We start from the raw sequence: 17,263 nt of genomic DNA, 5'->3' as shown, positions 1-17,263 counted from the left end.
GGGCATGTTAGCGCGCTTATTAGTCCATAAAGCTTTGATTTAACCCTTAATTACTTTGTATGAGTACAAGTCCAGACCTAATGCAAAGCAGAGAAGCAGCCACCCTAATTGAATATTGATTGGAGTGTTGTGGTTCATAGCAGTTCCTGTTACTCACCGACTGATCTATTTTATCTGGTCATTTTTGCTGCTTGTCCAATATTATTATTAAACATTGAAGAGATTTCTCTGTATAAGTCATTAAATAATAATAATAATAATAATACAATTTATATACTTGCAAGTAGTATTTGAATCTAGTTTTAGAAGGACATAGGCCTGTATACTGCACTATACTGTATGAGGCATAATTAATGATAAGTAGTGATTATACTGTATGAAAAGTAGAACTGCCAGTTGTTTTGTGGAAATTGACATTTCATTTTATGTATGATTGCAAGATAGTAATGGCATTGGATACTGCAAGTTACTTTTATCATCATTTGGTCACAAAATGCATACTTAATTACAGCTTTTGTCTATGTGACTGAGAAAATTGCTGCAATTACGAAGCCGCTCATGCCATGGCCTCGAGTTTTATTTAGAACTATGGATTAACTTTTCAAATAATAAAGTAACTTAATATTGAAACTCACGATCTATTACATAATACTTCTGTTTTAAATGTTATGCATTTTCACCAGTGAGTTTTGCCATTGATGTTTGCCCTTCATGTTCTATAAATATTGTGCTCTTGACGATTTTGCACAGTGACTCCTAAAAGCATACAACAACGTGGACTACGTTGAAAAAGCATTTTTTGAGGACAGGAAATATGCACAGTGAAATTCTATGTCCCATATAAGGAAGTCTCTAAAGGGTTCAACGGCACCATCACTTTCAGTACATTGTGTTCGTGTGCCTATGTGTGTGCGTGAGGTTAGACTTTGTGCTATGTCTTTACAGTAAGTATGCATGACGGTGTTGCAGATTTACTCATCATCATTTTACAGCAGAGATGCCTGCGTGACTTTCAACACACCACAATAGGGGGGCATGCTTGATGCTTGTCTGAGCTTGAAAGAGGACACCATAGAAGTCACCAGAAAAGCATTTCACACACACACACATACACACACACACACACACACACACACACAAATTTACACTAACAAATTTACACTAAATGCTAATGGCCAATTTTTTATATGTCTGCTTTAATGGTTTTACAGGCAGTATAAGTATTTAATTTGGTTGTGTATGGATTTGGACTCCTTTGAAAAGTTAAATAATGTTATTTCAGCTTTACTGTCTGAGTCTGAAATTAAACGTATCATTTATCATTTCTGGATGCAAATGAACAATTTCTATTACTTTAGCTTTGTATAAACACACTTCCAGTTTGCTTGTGATGACCAAGTTACAGTTACTGACATGGCATGGTGTACATTATGTACTAAGACAGGCCAGGAGCAGGAATTACCAGGGCAGATACAGGAAAAAACACTGTACCTGATGGCAGCACTGCAAACCCACTCCTGCTGTGCGGTTCACCAAACAATGGAGCAAATGTGGGCCATAGAGTCCTGAAGAATGACCGGATACGATGAATAAGACCAGAGAGCTTAGTTAATGCTTTCTTAAGGATGTAGCACAAACAGGGGCAGTGCCTTTTATGAAACACTTGAGTTCACACAAACATGCAACACCTACACCTAATCAGACAAGTCAGTCTTTCAGCTACTACGTGGGTTTTGAGTGAGATATATTATTAAGGTTTACCTTGTAGATGTTTGATTTTTCATTAGAGTGAGCAAAACAAAGCAGAGATATTTTGTTTTCTGCTTTGATTCAATAGTCTATATTAATGGGAAAATCAAAGTTGCATAATTTTAAAATGTGATTCTGAATATTTTAAATTCACCAGGGGGGGAAACATCATATATAATCAAATTGTTTTGTTCCTCTTACACCACAGCAGTGGTTTATAATGATATATACTAACGAAGGACATAATTGTATATCCATCCATCCATCCATCCATCCATCCATTCTTCCATTCATCCATTCATCCATCCATCCATCCATTCATCCATCTAATGATAGTGGAGGCCAATGTAACCATTGTATTTATTCCTATTTGTACAACCATGCTAGGACCTCTGGTCAACACTCACACACATTTACACACTACAGACAATTAGGAAACACCAGTTAGCCTAATCTGCATGTTTTTTGACTATGGGAGGAAACCCACCAAGCACAGGAAGAACGACCCTAGGACCTGGAGGTGTAGGGCAACAGTGCTAACCACTGTGCCACCACGTAATTATCTGTATTTATTGACAATTGTTCATTGATATCACTTCAAACTAGCATTCCCTCACCAACCTTTCAATTATTCTCCTAGCTAATAAGACAAAAATGGCATCTCATGTGAATAAAAAATTGCTAATCTTATTGTCTTACAAAGGCTTTTTGTGGTGAAAAACATACTGTCACTCGAGACCATTAAGTAAGATGTCCATTATAAGTATTTTAGGATAATACAGTAGACTGCCATCTTCACAAGAGCTGACTCTTTCTAAACCCTTTGGAACATGCCTATTTTCCTCAGTTACCACCATCTTAGTTTTAGCTTAGCTAAATCTAATAAGTGGCTAAAGTTTATTTATATGCCAAAGTTATTTTGCATTTGATTGAACTCTGTCATCCATACCCTACACTTCATCTACACGTGTTAACTTCTACATTTCTCGTGGTAAGTTAAAATACACTAATTCCAGTTAGCTGGTTAGCTATAGTGACTTATAGCAAACAGCTAGCAGTTTGACATCTGCAGTACAGCTGTCATTCAAATCATCCACGCCCCTAATTATGCATAATTTTATGGCTCATACATAATGTAATTTTCACACCAAAGGTGTGTATGTGTGTCCAGGGTGAACCCCGCCAAGTGCCCCTGGGATAGGGTTCAGGCCCCCCACATCTCTGTTTAAAGGATAAAGCGGTATAGACAAAAAGTGAATGAGTTGCACAAAAACGTATCCCCTCTACAGTCATGACTGGGAAAATCTAGCGATGAAGACCAAAACTGTTTTTTGTATCAGGCTGCAAACATGTTCATTAATGTTGCAAAGTTGGTCAATTTAATATGAGGTTTGTTTGGGTTGACTTAATTTTCTAGCCAATAGGGGTCATTTGAGGAACTGGAGATTATGGTACTTCCAGGTTGGACAAATTTTTTTGAACCGGAGGTTGCCCATCTGCGAAAAGATCAACAACAACTATAAAACAGCTAAGCAAAAAAAAATGCTATCCTTTGCATAAGTGTATCTTTTGCAAGATCTTTTGTGGTGAATGATGGGTAACACTAAAGCAATGTATTATTTAGAAACCACATCAGTAGAAAGCACTAAATTATAAATATGCAATTAATTATGCTGGCTTCTTGGTTTATAAATTACTACTGTACTAATATTAAACCACTGTGTGGAAGTATAGCTACAAGAACAGAGCTGTTCTGCATGATAGCTATTATATTATTTTCTATATAGCATACAGCAAACACACAGTAAAGGACGTAACTGATTACAGAGAAATGTTTTATTCACGTTTTTGTCCAACATGTGGACTAGACAGGAGTCAGTCCATATGAATGGATGCTATTGTTCACATTGTTCACAAACTTCCAGTGACAGAGTTTGGTTTGAAAGATGCCTAAGGAGACGTTTAAATATTCAGGGCCACTGAGTACTAAACACCCACAATAATGTCTTAAAAGGAGACAATTATATTAGTTTCTTACAGGCAGTGTTGGGTGTAAAGCATTAGAGTACTTGGATTACTTTTTTGATGTAACAAGCAATGTAACGCATTAGGTCCGATTTAAGTACTCAGTTATTTAGTTACTTTTTTAAATATGTAATGCGGTTTGACTATGCGAGGACTGACGTGTGAAAAGATGGAAACCTAATCACAGCGCCAAAACTCGCAGTGAATCGAATCGTTATGGATCGTACTTATGGCTACTGTGTGATACCAAGTAGGTGAGTTAGAGGTATTAGTAGTTAACAGATTCAGCCAAACTTCGCTGAGTGATGATGTTTGTTATTTGTGGCTCAGGTAGAATGTAGAAAATTCCAGTCCTGACTGCAGTTAAAAGTCTTCTACTTGGTAAAATGGAACCGTCCCCAGTCACCACACTCATCCCAAGCAGACCACACAAGGCATCCATGCAACAATATCTCCAACCAGAAGCAAAGCACCCGGACGAGTCAGACAGGTCCAGAGAGCAGAGGTAGATTCTGAGAGAGATTTTGGATTACTGAGAGAGAGAGAGTGACGTGCCTTCTCTACCATTGTGGATCTGCATCATGATGGTATTTGCATTCTTTTATGTTACCATGTGACAACGACAAATCTTTGAGGAAAATAAAATCCACCAAAGACGTAATTGTGAAAGCAAAATAAGGAACTAAAGGAACTAAAAACTGGAACAGAAATTATGAAGAAAGTGAAAGCTTCTTTATGTCACCAAGAGAATATATAAAGATTTGTTAAGGATTATAATACGATTTTGTACAATGTAAATACAAATATAGACACGGTTTCAATGGATTGGGTTTCGCTGAACAAAATACTGCAACACACACCTTCAATACATGATTCAGGGAGTGTTCCTCTTTTTTATACCTGACAGCACAAAGACATCTAATCTCAGCATGACTCATGGACACATGCACGCATGCACAAGCACGCACGCACGCACACGAACACACAATTGTGGCAACCTCTTTTGTTTGATTCTCTTAAACAGCCCTGGAGTTTAAAACAAGCAGAGCTAATTAAAGGCAGACAGATGTAGGTCAGTACACTTACTCATGGAATGAAAAAGAGAACTCATAGGAGTAACACTTTTCATCATTGTCATCTTTTCATCATTGTCATACTACATTACTCCATATAAGTTCGAATCCCAAACTGATGATTGCATCGACAAGACTAATTTAACCAGTGGTACACTGGAAACAGGACATATTCACAACAGTGACGTGGTAAACATAATCAGTATAGCCAATTTGGATGATTAGAATAGAGCTAATGTGACTAATATCATTAACCAGCCTTGGTCTTTTGACAGCACACATGTTCAGCTGACACAAAACTTCTTGCAACTTAAGAATAGCACTCAATGCTTTACATTTTTTATGTATGCAAAATAGGGTACGCTGTATAAAATGAGAAAAATTTGATGAATGAGGCATTGTCTTGGCAAAACAGACACTGGAAACACATTGAAACTACTGAACAAAAGCAGAGGACTGGTCTCAAAAGCTCACTGGGTGTTTTGTAATGAGGGTTTTTTTGTACTCTGGTGAAGCAGTGGCTGACATGTGAATGAATTTGAATGGTGTGTGACAAATAAGCTGTGAATCATGGGAGCAAGCTCACCCATGTGTAATGCAAAAATGTAGGCCAGGCCTGTGGGCCAGCATAGACTCCCTGCTGTGTCTGAGAAACAAAGTTCAGACATGTTTATGCTTATTGAGATTAATTATGTGTGGCAAGCTGGTAAAAGTGTTCACATGGTAAAATAATTGTATCTATCATTGAAAAATAAAATAAAAAACTCTAAAAACATAAAACCTTCCTGGAAATATGATTTTTGTTATTGCAGGTATCTCAACCACAAGTTATGGTAGGTATAAAGGCTGGGAGAAATGGAAGAAGGTGAGTTGATACTGAGATTGTCAGCATCAATCTTTGTCTCACTTGAGGTAAAAGTCCCCACTTGCTATTCAAATCTGAGCTCACTCTTGTGTCTTCACTTAAACAATCTCTATTCATGTTAACATTGGTGAAAAAAAAATCACTAATTAATTGTCTTCTGTTCCGCTCTGTAAAATAAATAAATAAAATTGATCACAAACTGTCATCTGTACAAAGTATATACAGTACAAGTGCATCAGAAAACATTGATTAGAGTTTTATAGAAAGGTTTCATAATTTAAATAAAAGTTAATGTATCCTACAGTAGATTTATTAGTGTAACATGACACATTTCAATGATAATGGCTTACAGATGACAAAAATCAAGTATCTCAAAATATTGGAATAATTCATTTAGAGTTGGAGTAAATGAATATTCATGCTGTATAATCTAGTTCAATCTAGTTCAATACATGCAATCTCATTCATGAGAAAGGCGTCTGACTTGACAACTGTCATAGAACGTTAACTAAAAAGGACCAGTGTGGCAGGAAAAGATGCACAAGCAACAGGGATGACCCCAGAGTTAACCAAAGCCAAAGAACCTGTGCAAGCTTCGTGAGGAGTGGAGTGAGGCTCAAGTGAGTGCAAGAGTTAATCAAGAGTTAAAACACACAGACATATTCAGGGAATGTGCTACAACTATCGCACTCTTAGTATCGAGCTAGTCCTGAGACATTGTCAGAGGCATCTTACCCGCGCTGTTGCTCAATGGTCCAAAACCCTCTTTTTCAAAAAAGAAAATAGTGCTTTTGCACTCCCAATAACATTGGGAAATCAAGGTCTGGAAGAGTGGAAAAACACTGAATCCAATGTGCTTGAGGTCCAGTGTGAGGTTTCTGTGGTCGGTGATGATTTGAGCTGCCAAGTCATCCGCTGGTCTTGGCCTGCTTTGCTTTAATGAGTCCAAAGTCAACCAGCTGCCCACCAGGACATTATAGAGCACTTCACTTGTCCATGCAAACATTATGGAGATGCCAATTTCATTTTCCTGCAGGATTAGCACCTGACCACAGTGCCCAAACTACAACTACCTGCTTTGCTGACTATTACAGTATATTACTGTGCTTAATTAGCCAGCCAACTCGCCTGACCTGAACTCCGTAGAGAATCTAAGACAGATTCCAACAAAACATATGAGCTGAAAACTGCTATTAAAGCAACCTGGTCTTTAATAATACCTCAGCAGTGTCACAGGCTGATCAGTTCCTTGCCATTTCACAATGATAGAGTAATTTATGCTAAAGGGGCGCTGACCATGTACTGAGTGCATGAATTAACAAACTTTTAAGAAGTGATTTCTGCATTGTATATTGTTTTTGATTCATTTTAGAAAATATTAAAATATTTTTAAGAAACAGATCTTTTTTTCATTTTCATGAGCTGCAGGCTCATTAAAATTAAAACCAAAAAAGGCTTTAAATATTTCCTTTGATATGTAATGATTCTTTATGAATTTTGCTATAGCATATACAGTAGCTCTGAAATAATGTAATCAGATTCTGGCATTAATTGTATGAACAAATCACACATGTACTTGCTGAATATGTCCTTTCTGATTTAGTTCCCCATTTGTGACCATTCAGCCACAAGAGCTTTAGAGGAATTCAGGTGACTGATGTAAGATGGGATAGCTGGCATGCAGTCAGTATTCCAGTTCATTGCAAAGGTGTTCAGTGGGGTTAAGGTCAGACCTCTGTGTATGTAGTCCACTCAAGTTCTTCCACACAGACAATAGAAATCATATTTTTATAAACCTTGCTTTGTGCACAGCGACATGCTGGAACAGGTTTGGGTCTCTTAAATCCAGTTAAGGGGAAAACTCAGTGTTACAGCTTTCGAAGATACTCTTTGGGGAAGAAACATATCGGTGTGATGCTCAGGCATTCACATACTATTGGCCATACAGTGCACATTTGTAAACCAAAATTCCAGTTATCTTATTCTGTACTCGGGAAAGTTGGATAAATGGCTGTGTTGCAATTTCAACAAACCAGATCAGACTGGATCTGTCAACATTACTCATATAACAGTGTCTACCACTGCTTGATTAACTGCACTAAGGTCTGACCTCACATAGTTTCTTGACAAAAAAATACCTTTAATAATGCTCATATATCTTCCAGATATTCTCTTCAGACAAACTGTTTAGTTATTTAACTCAGAATGAGCAAAGTTAGTACAAATCTTAGTGAAATGAAGCTTGTAGAATGTAGATAGACGTGTCGGATTTTATAGGAAATAAACTGAAGCAGTGCTTGAAAATGAAGACTATTTTAGTTAGTTGGTAAAGTGAATGTGAGACACTCTAAAACACAAAAGCATGATTTCAATAAATGGTACAATGCCAAAAGCTGTGCTGAATAGGGTGACTTGGCTCAATTAGATGTATGAGAGACTCATGTCTGCTACAGTAGATACACAACCCTCTATTTTTACCTTTTCCAATTTTAGCAGCCCTCAGCAGTTTTTTGACAGTGTCATAAGTAGGGTTGTAAGGGTTTGTCAAGGCTTAAAATAAAATGAATACTTTGGGTTTTTATAAAACTTATTACATTTTTTTTTTTTTGCTCAGTGCTGCCTTTCCTCACAACAACTTGATGTGTCAGCTTATAATGATGATGTGATGAATATCTTACTGGCAGTGTAACAAATGATATGGAAAAGTAATTTAAAATTTTTTTAATTCAAAGTGGACTATTTTTATATTGGAAGGTGTGGTAAGGTAACTCATATTGGTGTATTATATCCAAATTCACAATGTCTGTAGATTGTTATGGACTGCAGATGCATATATTACATTGTATTTGACTTTTTTCAACTAATCATAATAACCCCAATATACTGTATATACACATCGATCAGCCATACCATTGAAACCATTATCATTAAAACCACCCAGGTCATGGGTTCACCTTGGCTCTGGCTCCTCAGGGCATGACTCGACAAGACCATGGACAGGCTGGCCTTTGGAAAGCGTGGGCATGGATGAGACTGGGGTGCCCATGATCCTGTCATCAGTCTGCTGGTTTATAGTTTCTGATCAATGTTGTTCGGTTCACCGGTCAGTGGTCATAATTTTATTGCTGATTGGTGTGTACAGTATGTCATTAGAATGAATCGTAGTAAACCTTCCGTTATATACTGTGGGAAAAAAAAAGATTGTTATGCTTTATGAAAAGTTACTCATTACAGGTAAACTATTACTGACCAAGCCACATGAAACTTTCAAAACATAACACCCCTAGTCATGACTCACATTTGTGCTATTTTTAAAAATATCTCTCTTTTTTAACTCACATTCCTAAAACTGATCATTTATTACAATAAATGAAAGAAAAAGGAAATGGTCTTCATTTGTCAGTATCTTAATCAGCTAAGGGAACATCTCCTTCAGTCCTGTACTTATTTTGGCAGTTTCCCAGACTCTGATACAGCTTGTTCCACCTCCACTCAGACAGAAAGGGTATTAAAGAACACTGTGGAGATTTTTGCCCATGGAAACACAAGGTTTAGTCATGTGTTTGCAGGCTTATATAAGTTTTAAATCAGCAGTAACTGAGACAGGGCATTTTTGATTCTTCCACCACTGAGTTGCCGTGTATAGCTCTCTGGAATGTTCAGCCCTTTATAAATCAATCCTATAAACCTGTCCTAGCAATTGAATTGCACCTACGTGAAATTACAATGACCAAACGCAGATCAAAAACAAATACAGAACACTGTAGCTTTTGGTATATAATAAAGTATTTAGTACTGGTTGTACTGTGTGTGTTACAAGTTTTTTTTTTTTTTTCTTTAAACAAAGTGTAAACAGTAAAATAAATACTTTCAGGTTTTAGGATACGTTTTTATATTAATATTAATAGCATTCTTAGAAAATGAGCTTATCAGAGCCTAAAATAATGTGTGATATAATACAAAAATAAACACACAGACATAAAGCTATGCACACCCTGACATGCATACATATTTGCAAACTATCACACCTTGTCTGAACCCACGTGATAAAGAGCAGGAAATTCCAAACCTAATACCCCCAGATCCTATTCTATTTAAAGTGTTATAAACACTTCACCAAAAAATGTACCATGGCTTTTATGTGTCTTGCTCGTCTTCTCATCATCATGCACTTACACAAACACACAGAGTACAGACACATTTACGAACAGGAATATGCGAAAAAAAAAAAAAAAAAGAGTACACAGTGTGGCTGGCATTGCTCTCGTTCTTGCTTGGTCTGAAAACAAACAAGCTTGGAGACCTTCCCAAGTGAGTCATTCATTAAGCAGATGACCTCAGAGGACAGATTTGGCTGGAGGAAGTGTTTATCTAGTGCACAGCAGATCGGAACACTGCACCAAACTACCAGCCACCAGGGAACACTGAACAGATCTCCCAGCTCTTTCTATCATATCGCTTTCTCAAGCGTGTTGTCACTGACTCTGATTCTTTTCTTTTCTCACTGGTTCTGTACAAATATGACTAAACGATTTTTAGGACGGTCTAGATGAATCCAGTTTGAAGTGGCATCAGTTGTTTTGGACAATGCTTCCTGTTTATAGAGTAATATCATTTGCGTAGATTTTACGGGAGGTCTGGGGCTTTGGGTTGTCTTTTAATGCCAAACCTCTTCAAAGTTTAGGACAGAATATAATAAAGAACATCAAGCTTGGGTCACTTTCCGTAATCCGTAATTTTTTGTTGTTGTTGTTGTTATTGTTCGGTTCCTCATTATTCACACAGAATTTTGTGTCTAAAGAGGAAATACTGTAAACTAATACAAAACCAGTTACTAAAATGAATGAGACTTGAGTTAACATCTGCATGGCCACACTGATTCCACACTGCATTTAAATCTTTCTGTTATATCCAACATGTTTAGACGAATTTTCATTTTCGCATCGGATAAACTGAATAAACTGCAATTAGAGTGACTCCAAACATTTGGAAAGACATGGGCTTTAAGCCGGCAATCCTACCCCTTAAGTAACTGCCACAGAAATGACGAATACGCCTCCAGGGTGGGGGGTACCCGTTGCCCGATGTGCTGGATGGCATGTGGGCGGACCAAAATACCAAAAAATATATAACTAGTCGTAGGTTACCTACTACTTGCAAGCTTGTTAGAAATTTGTTATTGAATTAGATCATGAAGCCTAATTCATGTGTGACTAGCTTGCTAGATAGCATGGCAATTTTTTCTAACATAACATACTTAAGAGAGACAACTTCATCTAAGTTGTCTAGTAATTTATAAAACACGTGCTAAGTTTAAGTGCACTGCTAAGTTTACGTAGCTGGCAAGTTTAAAAATGCTGCATAAAACATTATTTTAATCTTTAGTGGTGATCTTATGATATGATCTCATGTTTGATTGGCTGATTGGAATAGCCACAGTCTGCTGTGTGGTCGGTTTTGTTTTCATCACAGGGCAAGCAGACACTTTTGAAGGTACAAAGAAGGCTGTGTCCATTTATTCTGTATCCTAACAATCTGTGGAAAATGTCACTAATGTAGAATATAAAAAGAATAGAAGTCATTATCTCCCTCCATGTTGATTCAGAACAACAGTCACTAGTTAGACTTTTATTTTTGGTTTCATCTATAAGTGCTTCCTGCAGGTTTCCTGTGTAATATTAGGTGGTGAGTGAAGCTGTCATTTGTTGGTGCATGCAGCTGATTTGTGAAGTTTTTACCCCTATGGCTCATATCCTGTCATTGTGTAAAATGTTCCTTTTTGGGAAAGTACACAAAAACCTATTTATGCTCTTTGTTTCATCGTCTATCACAAAGGACTGGACCTGTACATGCTATATGGTATATTAGCAATATTTTAATATGTCTTTCTATTTCAAATGTCAAAAAAAAAAATTTTCCGGTAATGTTAATAAAACAGTCATTACAGTATATGTGTGTCTATGCTCTCAGAAAATTACTAAACTGTATATTTGCTTATAGCTGGGGTAGTACTCTGAAGTGTCCACCTTTTTTTACCATTAGTGTCTTACATGCAAAGATGTGTGTTTGAACCATGTATTTAAAGCTTTACACTAAAATGTTTAATGTGTACTGTATCCACATTTAGATGAAATATACATAGTAAAGGTACACACAAAGAAAGGTGCAATTTAATACCCTTGTTTCTGAGAGTCTACCTCCACCCATCTATTATCTACTGTATACCACTAAACCTTTGAAAGCTCATGTGAAGCCTGGAGCCTATCCCAGGAAACTTAGGGCACAAGGAAGAGTACACCCTGTGAGGCTTGCCAACCAATCGCAGGACACAAGCACATACACGCTCTGCAAAAACAGGACCAGAGGCGTGATTCAAACTCCCGACCATGACGCCATGGTGGACATTAAAATGCATACTGATATTAACAGTCAAACTGGATTTAATGCTTTGCTCAATTAGCCTGCTTTGGACTTGTGATGCACACATCCATTTATTTGTGCTGTATTATTACTATTTAACTATAGGATTTTGTTTTGTAGATTAGATCTAGACTGGATCTTTGTAGCAGATTTTGTTCCCTATTCGCTTTGATGGGTACCCCAGTGACATATGGCCCTGAGACAGTGTACAGACAGATAAGAAGAAAGTTAAAATACATACATAAATCAATAAACCCATCCTTTCCTCCAAACAAACTATGCAGCCCACACATTTCCCTCTGAGCTATCCCATCATCCTCCCCTGAGCTCTCTCCATATGCCTCTTCTCCTCTTTTTCCCCTTTATGTTTTTCCCCTCTATTCACCCAAGAGATGGCAAAGGTTTAGCCAAAACAATGCTAGACTCTATACTGCTCAGGTGAAAGAGCACAGCGATTATAAAACTTGTCATAAAGCAGTATGTAGCTTTGTGTGTTTTTTGTGGGCCTTGATAAGCTCTAGCTGCATTTACTGAAAAGAGGATGCATAATAGATCAGTCAACTGGCATTCGACGGCATTAAGTAGGTCATCTATTTTTGTTTCATTTTTATTCAACTCTGAAGAGTCTGCCCAACAACAGGCTGTTTCGCACTGTGGTTCCAATCACAAAGGGCATAGAAAGCAAATAAAATCAAACTTTAAAGGAAACCTAGAAACCTGTTAGGCAAATGTAACTTTTTGGTGTGCGTGTGTGTGTGTGTGTGTGTGTGTGTGTGTTCAGAAATGTAAGAAAATAATTTCCCTACTTTTTGTCCTTTCTCCAAATTATTATTTGCCAAGGTTTAATCAAACCAATTAGATTTTTTCCCTATTGTGACCTCATATAAGAAGATACCCTCTCCTGGCTGTTCTCTGCAGGGCAATGGCTCAGTAGTAGCGCAATAACATAGACATTGAAAGGGTGCAATTAAAAGAGGGATAAAATAAAGGGACTTTGTGGTATGAAAAAAATGCATTATCTGAATTCAACAGCAGCATTAAACAGCTATGCTATTTGAGACCTTTAAAACCTACATTAACTTTTTAATGAAATAGAAAAATATAGGCTCTTTGAATCAAATTAATGTGTATTTTAGGACAAAACAGGGAAAAAAAATACTGTCATACATAGACTTGTAATTTAGTATTGTAATGAATCATTATTGTCATACACAATGATTTGTATAGGTTTACAGAAATAAAATTGGGTGTGAATAAAGATGTAATTGTGAATATGGTACTTTTTTCAGTTTGTTTAGTGTTTCCATGGCTGCATTGTTGTTTTACTAATTTTGAAAGTAACAGAAGGTGACTGGTGAGCTGATGAGGAAACATCTGTCTATACCTGTATAACATCAAAACAGAAACTAATTTCTTAAACAGATGTTGACAATTTGCTCTGCTGTAAGAGGAATATAACACATAAGGATCTCACCGTCATCATTTAGTATTTTCCTGTAACAACATGCACCATTGTACTTTATCCCTTACTCATTCCACATTGTATCAAGCCTTTAAAGTCAGTACTGCAGTAAGGAAGAAAATTACCTTTGAAAAAAATGGAACAAAAAAGCACAATGCATTCATCTTATTTCAACCAATACATGCATTTATCTTTTGCTATTATATAAGGGCTGTTCCAAAAGTAATGCCAAAATGATCATAGGTTTTGTTAAATGACACAAGTTGTACAAATTGTACATGCTGGTGGAATAACTCTTCCTCTACAAAGGTCCTATGCAAAATAGTCTCCATCACAAGCGTGGCATTTGTGTAAATATTATTTAAGTAGGAGACTGCAAAAAAAAAGGGAATTTTTAAAAAAAGATCCAAGAGGTGGATTCAGCGATGGCACAAATTCTTCACTTGTAATGGAGACTATGATGAGCTAAAACTTCGTATAGCGAAAAAGTTATTCAACCAACGTGTCTATTTTAACAATCTGTGTTAAAAAATTTATTCCCATTTGCAGTACACCCTTCATAATATGATTACAAAGAGAGGTGTACCGAACATAATGCAGAAGAAGGAATCATTTTTTTTTCCATGAACACAGGTTGTTCCTACTTTTGCATTACTTCCAGTACAGCCCTAATAATACGAATATAAAGAAGTAAAATTATATTATGAAGTAGTGTATCTTATTATAGGGTGGATACGATTTGTCATCCTTTCTTTGGTTGAGTCTGTCAAATAGTTTTAATTCCAGGTTTACAAATAGAAAAAATTATAATGCCAAACTTACCACAATGTAAAAACATTTCTAGGTCACAATGTTGCCTCATCATCAACACTAAATGTTTATTATATTTTTTATTTATCTTAGTTGCAAAAGTGGGATGCGAGCCTTCAATGTTTTGCTAAATGTTCTCCACATATTTGAAACCACTGTGATTTGGCCTTAAGCTTGGTAAACTAGTCTGGGCATGTTAAATAGTCTGAAGAGCAACCCTGAACTTTCATGTGCTAATCAGAAGAGCAGAGATAACTGCTCAACAAATTAGCATTACCTTTAACTCACAAATTTCAATTAAATCTGGTGTGTGAATGTTTGCAGAAGGTCTCATAGGCACTATAGCCCTAGGGAATGTGTATTGGTAGGATAGAAAGACAGACATCTTGAGCATCAGGTACTATTGTAAATAAAACACAGAATATTGCAACCAAATCTAACTCTGACAAATCTATATATTGTATAACACACTTATTACACATGATGTTGGGTTTAAGTTTAGTTAATTTGTTGCAGTGGTACAGTAGGCAATTAAACCAGTAAGGACACTGTTTTTATACTGTGTCCAAAAGTATGGTGTTTAACTCATCTTTTTTAATGGTCCAATGTGTAACTTCATGCTATCCTAACCCTGTTGTGCACTGCATTCTAGCAACAATAAAAACATGACTCTTTATTTAATAGAGGTTTTATAATGAACCATGAAGCAAGATTATTATCATACACTTGAACATCATACAGAAGTTCAATGATTGAATGAAAATTATTATAAACTCCCTAACATTAGCAAGAAAGGTTTTGCTCAATACAACAGACTAACTAGCTTCTGTTAAAACCATAAATGTGTGCATAAATCTATGCATAACATATATAGGTCATTGGCTACTGTTAAATAATGCTTAAGTGGTGTGGTGCTTAAAGCATCTGACCCCGCCCTTGTTTGAGTTCATTTCCATTTTTTATTACTGTAAAACCAGTCATACAGCTAAAACCACAAGATTTTGAAAAAAAAAAACAAACAAACTAAATCACTGAAGCCTCAAGGCTTCTGTCAACATAAACAAATGACACACACTTCTATTTACATGGCACATTTAATATTTGTTCTGTAAAAACATTCATTCATGTCAAATACTTGCTATGTTTTTGTAAACTTGACAGCTTACGACATGTCAATCGTGAAAATCATTTTAAAAACAAACTCAAAAGTACCACAGACATTAAGAAGTGAAAAAAGATGTGTTTATTGTCAATCTCCCATTCTAAAGCTGTGTGCCTCAGTGGTATGAAACACAAACACAAGGGATTGGGTGTTATTTTTCAGTCTTTTTAAAAAATGAATGGCAGGTTTTTTTTTTCCAGTGCAGTGGGATTATGTTGATCGTGGTAAACCTGGCATTTAAAACTAGTAGTGTTTCAACAGATTGGCAAAACAATAATTTAAAAAGGTTATGTACATTTGGACTGCATTGTAACCCAGTTTAAATCACAAAATCAAGGCTGGGCCATTTTGTGTATATATGATGTATATTCTGGGACCTGTGCGGCAACATCTTAATGCATGGTAAAAACTAACAACAAAATTCACTGGCTGTGATGAAAAGCAAGATGAATTTTAAGCAAAAGTACAATGAAACACAGCCCTGGGCCCTAACCACCCACATCCCCCACTCCATCCATCCTCCATGCAACCTCATGCATTTCTTCAAGCTTTTGCAGGACTGCGTGGCAACAGTTTCAGTACGCATTTTTTCTTTGTCTCTCTCTCGCTAGTCATGTCTGGGAGCAGGAGAACTAGAGGCGTCAAATTTTGACCCTATACATATTTAGGAAGTCTGCTTAAAATCTGTAAACACCACAGTCCGACTTGTAGTAGACCAGTACGGTGGTGTACCATTTAACCCCAAGTCGTTCGATCCCATAAAGTATCAAGCAAGGGGACAATTCAGAGTCCCCTCTCCCTCTCCATGAGCTTTAGAGGAACTCGATACTTCACAAAAAGGAGACGCGCCCATTTTTACAGCAACAGCTGCTGTTCTGCGTGTGCGGTCGTGTGTAGCGACGGAGCAGGACACGTCGTGATTTTTCGCTGTTTTCAGAAGAGTTCAGAAGAAAGACGAAACCAGTTCAGAGCAGTTTGCAGCACTGGCCACAGCCCGGGGCGGGTCTCGTCCTCTTCTGCAGCGCGGCGCGGGTGGCCGTCTCAAACACCTCCCGCACGCCTTCTTTAGTCTTAGCCGAGCACTCGAGATAGTCGTAGGCGCCGATGCGCACGGCCATAGCGCGCCCGTCCTCGCCCTTCACCGGCTCCTGCTTCATGCGCGCCAGCTCATTGCGCACGTTCTCATCGTTGCGCAGGTCCTTCTTGTTGGCCACCAGTATGATGGGCACGTTCGGGCAGAAGTGTTTGACCTCGGGAACCCATTTCTCAGGGATGTTCTCCAGCGAGTCAGGACTGTCTACAGAGAAGCACATGAGTATGACGTCAGTGTCCGGATAGGAGAGGGGTCGGAGCCGGTCGTAGTCCTCCTGTCCGGCCGTGTCCCACAGCGCCAGCTCCACCTGCTTACTGTCCACCTCGATGTCCGCCACGTAGTTCTCGAAAACTGTGGGTACGTACACCTCGGGGAACTCGTCCTTACTGAACACGATCAGGAGACACGTCTTGCCGCACGCTCCGTCCCCCACCACCACCAGCTTCTTTCTGATAGCAGCCATTGTACGCTTTCAGTCAAACCACAAAATAGACCAAATGCTTTCACAAAACTTTGCTACACTAAATGGACAACGCCGCGCTATGATCTAGGAAAAAATGACTTCCTCTCCCTTCGCTTCACCACGGCGTATTCATGAACAGCT

The 17,263-nt window shown here is 37.6% G+C and overlaps 1 protein-coding gene across 1 annotated transcript; it reads right to left on the bottom strand.

Annotated features, from left to right (window-relative positions):
* Positions 1-15,479: 15,479 nt before the first annotated feature.
* LOC128535654 (rho-related GTP-binding protein RhoB) lies at positions 15,480-17,263 on the bottom strand. The gene has a single exon (XM_053509692.1). It carries the CDS (start codon positions 17,120-17,122, stop codon positions 16,532-16,534), a length of 591 nt encoding a protein of 196 aa, XP_053365667.1. The 5' UTR covers positions 17,123-17,263; the 3' UTR covers positions 15,480-16,531.

This window comes from Clarias gariepinus, chromosome 13 (genome assembly GCF_024256425.1).
Source record: "Clarias gariepinus isolate MV-2021 ecotype Netherlands chromosome 13, CGAR_prim_01v2, whole genome shotgun sequence".
Taxonomy (NCBI): domain Eukaryota; kingdom Metazoa; phylum Chordata; class Actinopteri; order Siluriformes; family Clariidae; genus Clarias; species Clarias gariepinus.
The sequence above is the reverse complement of the archived record's forward strand: the minus strand, read 5'-3'. Positions and strand labels throughout refer to the sequence as shown.

Excerpts from the sequence above, each read along its gene's own strand:
- LOC128535654 (XM_053509692.1), bottom strand. The coding sequence starts at position 17,122 with ATGGCTGCTATCAGAAAGAAGCTGGTGGTGGTGGGGGACGGAGCGTGC.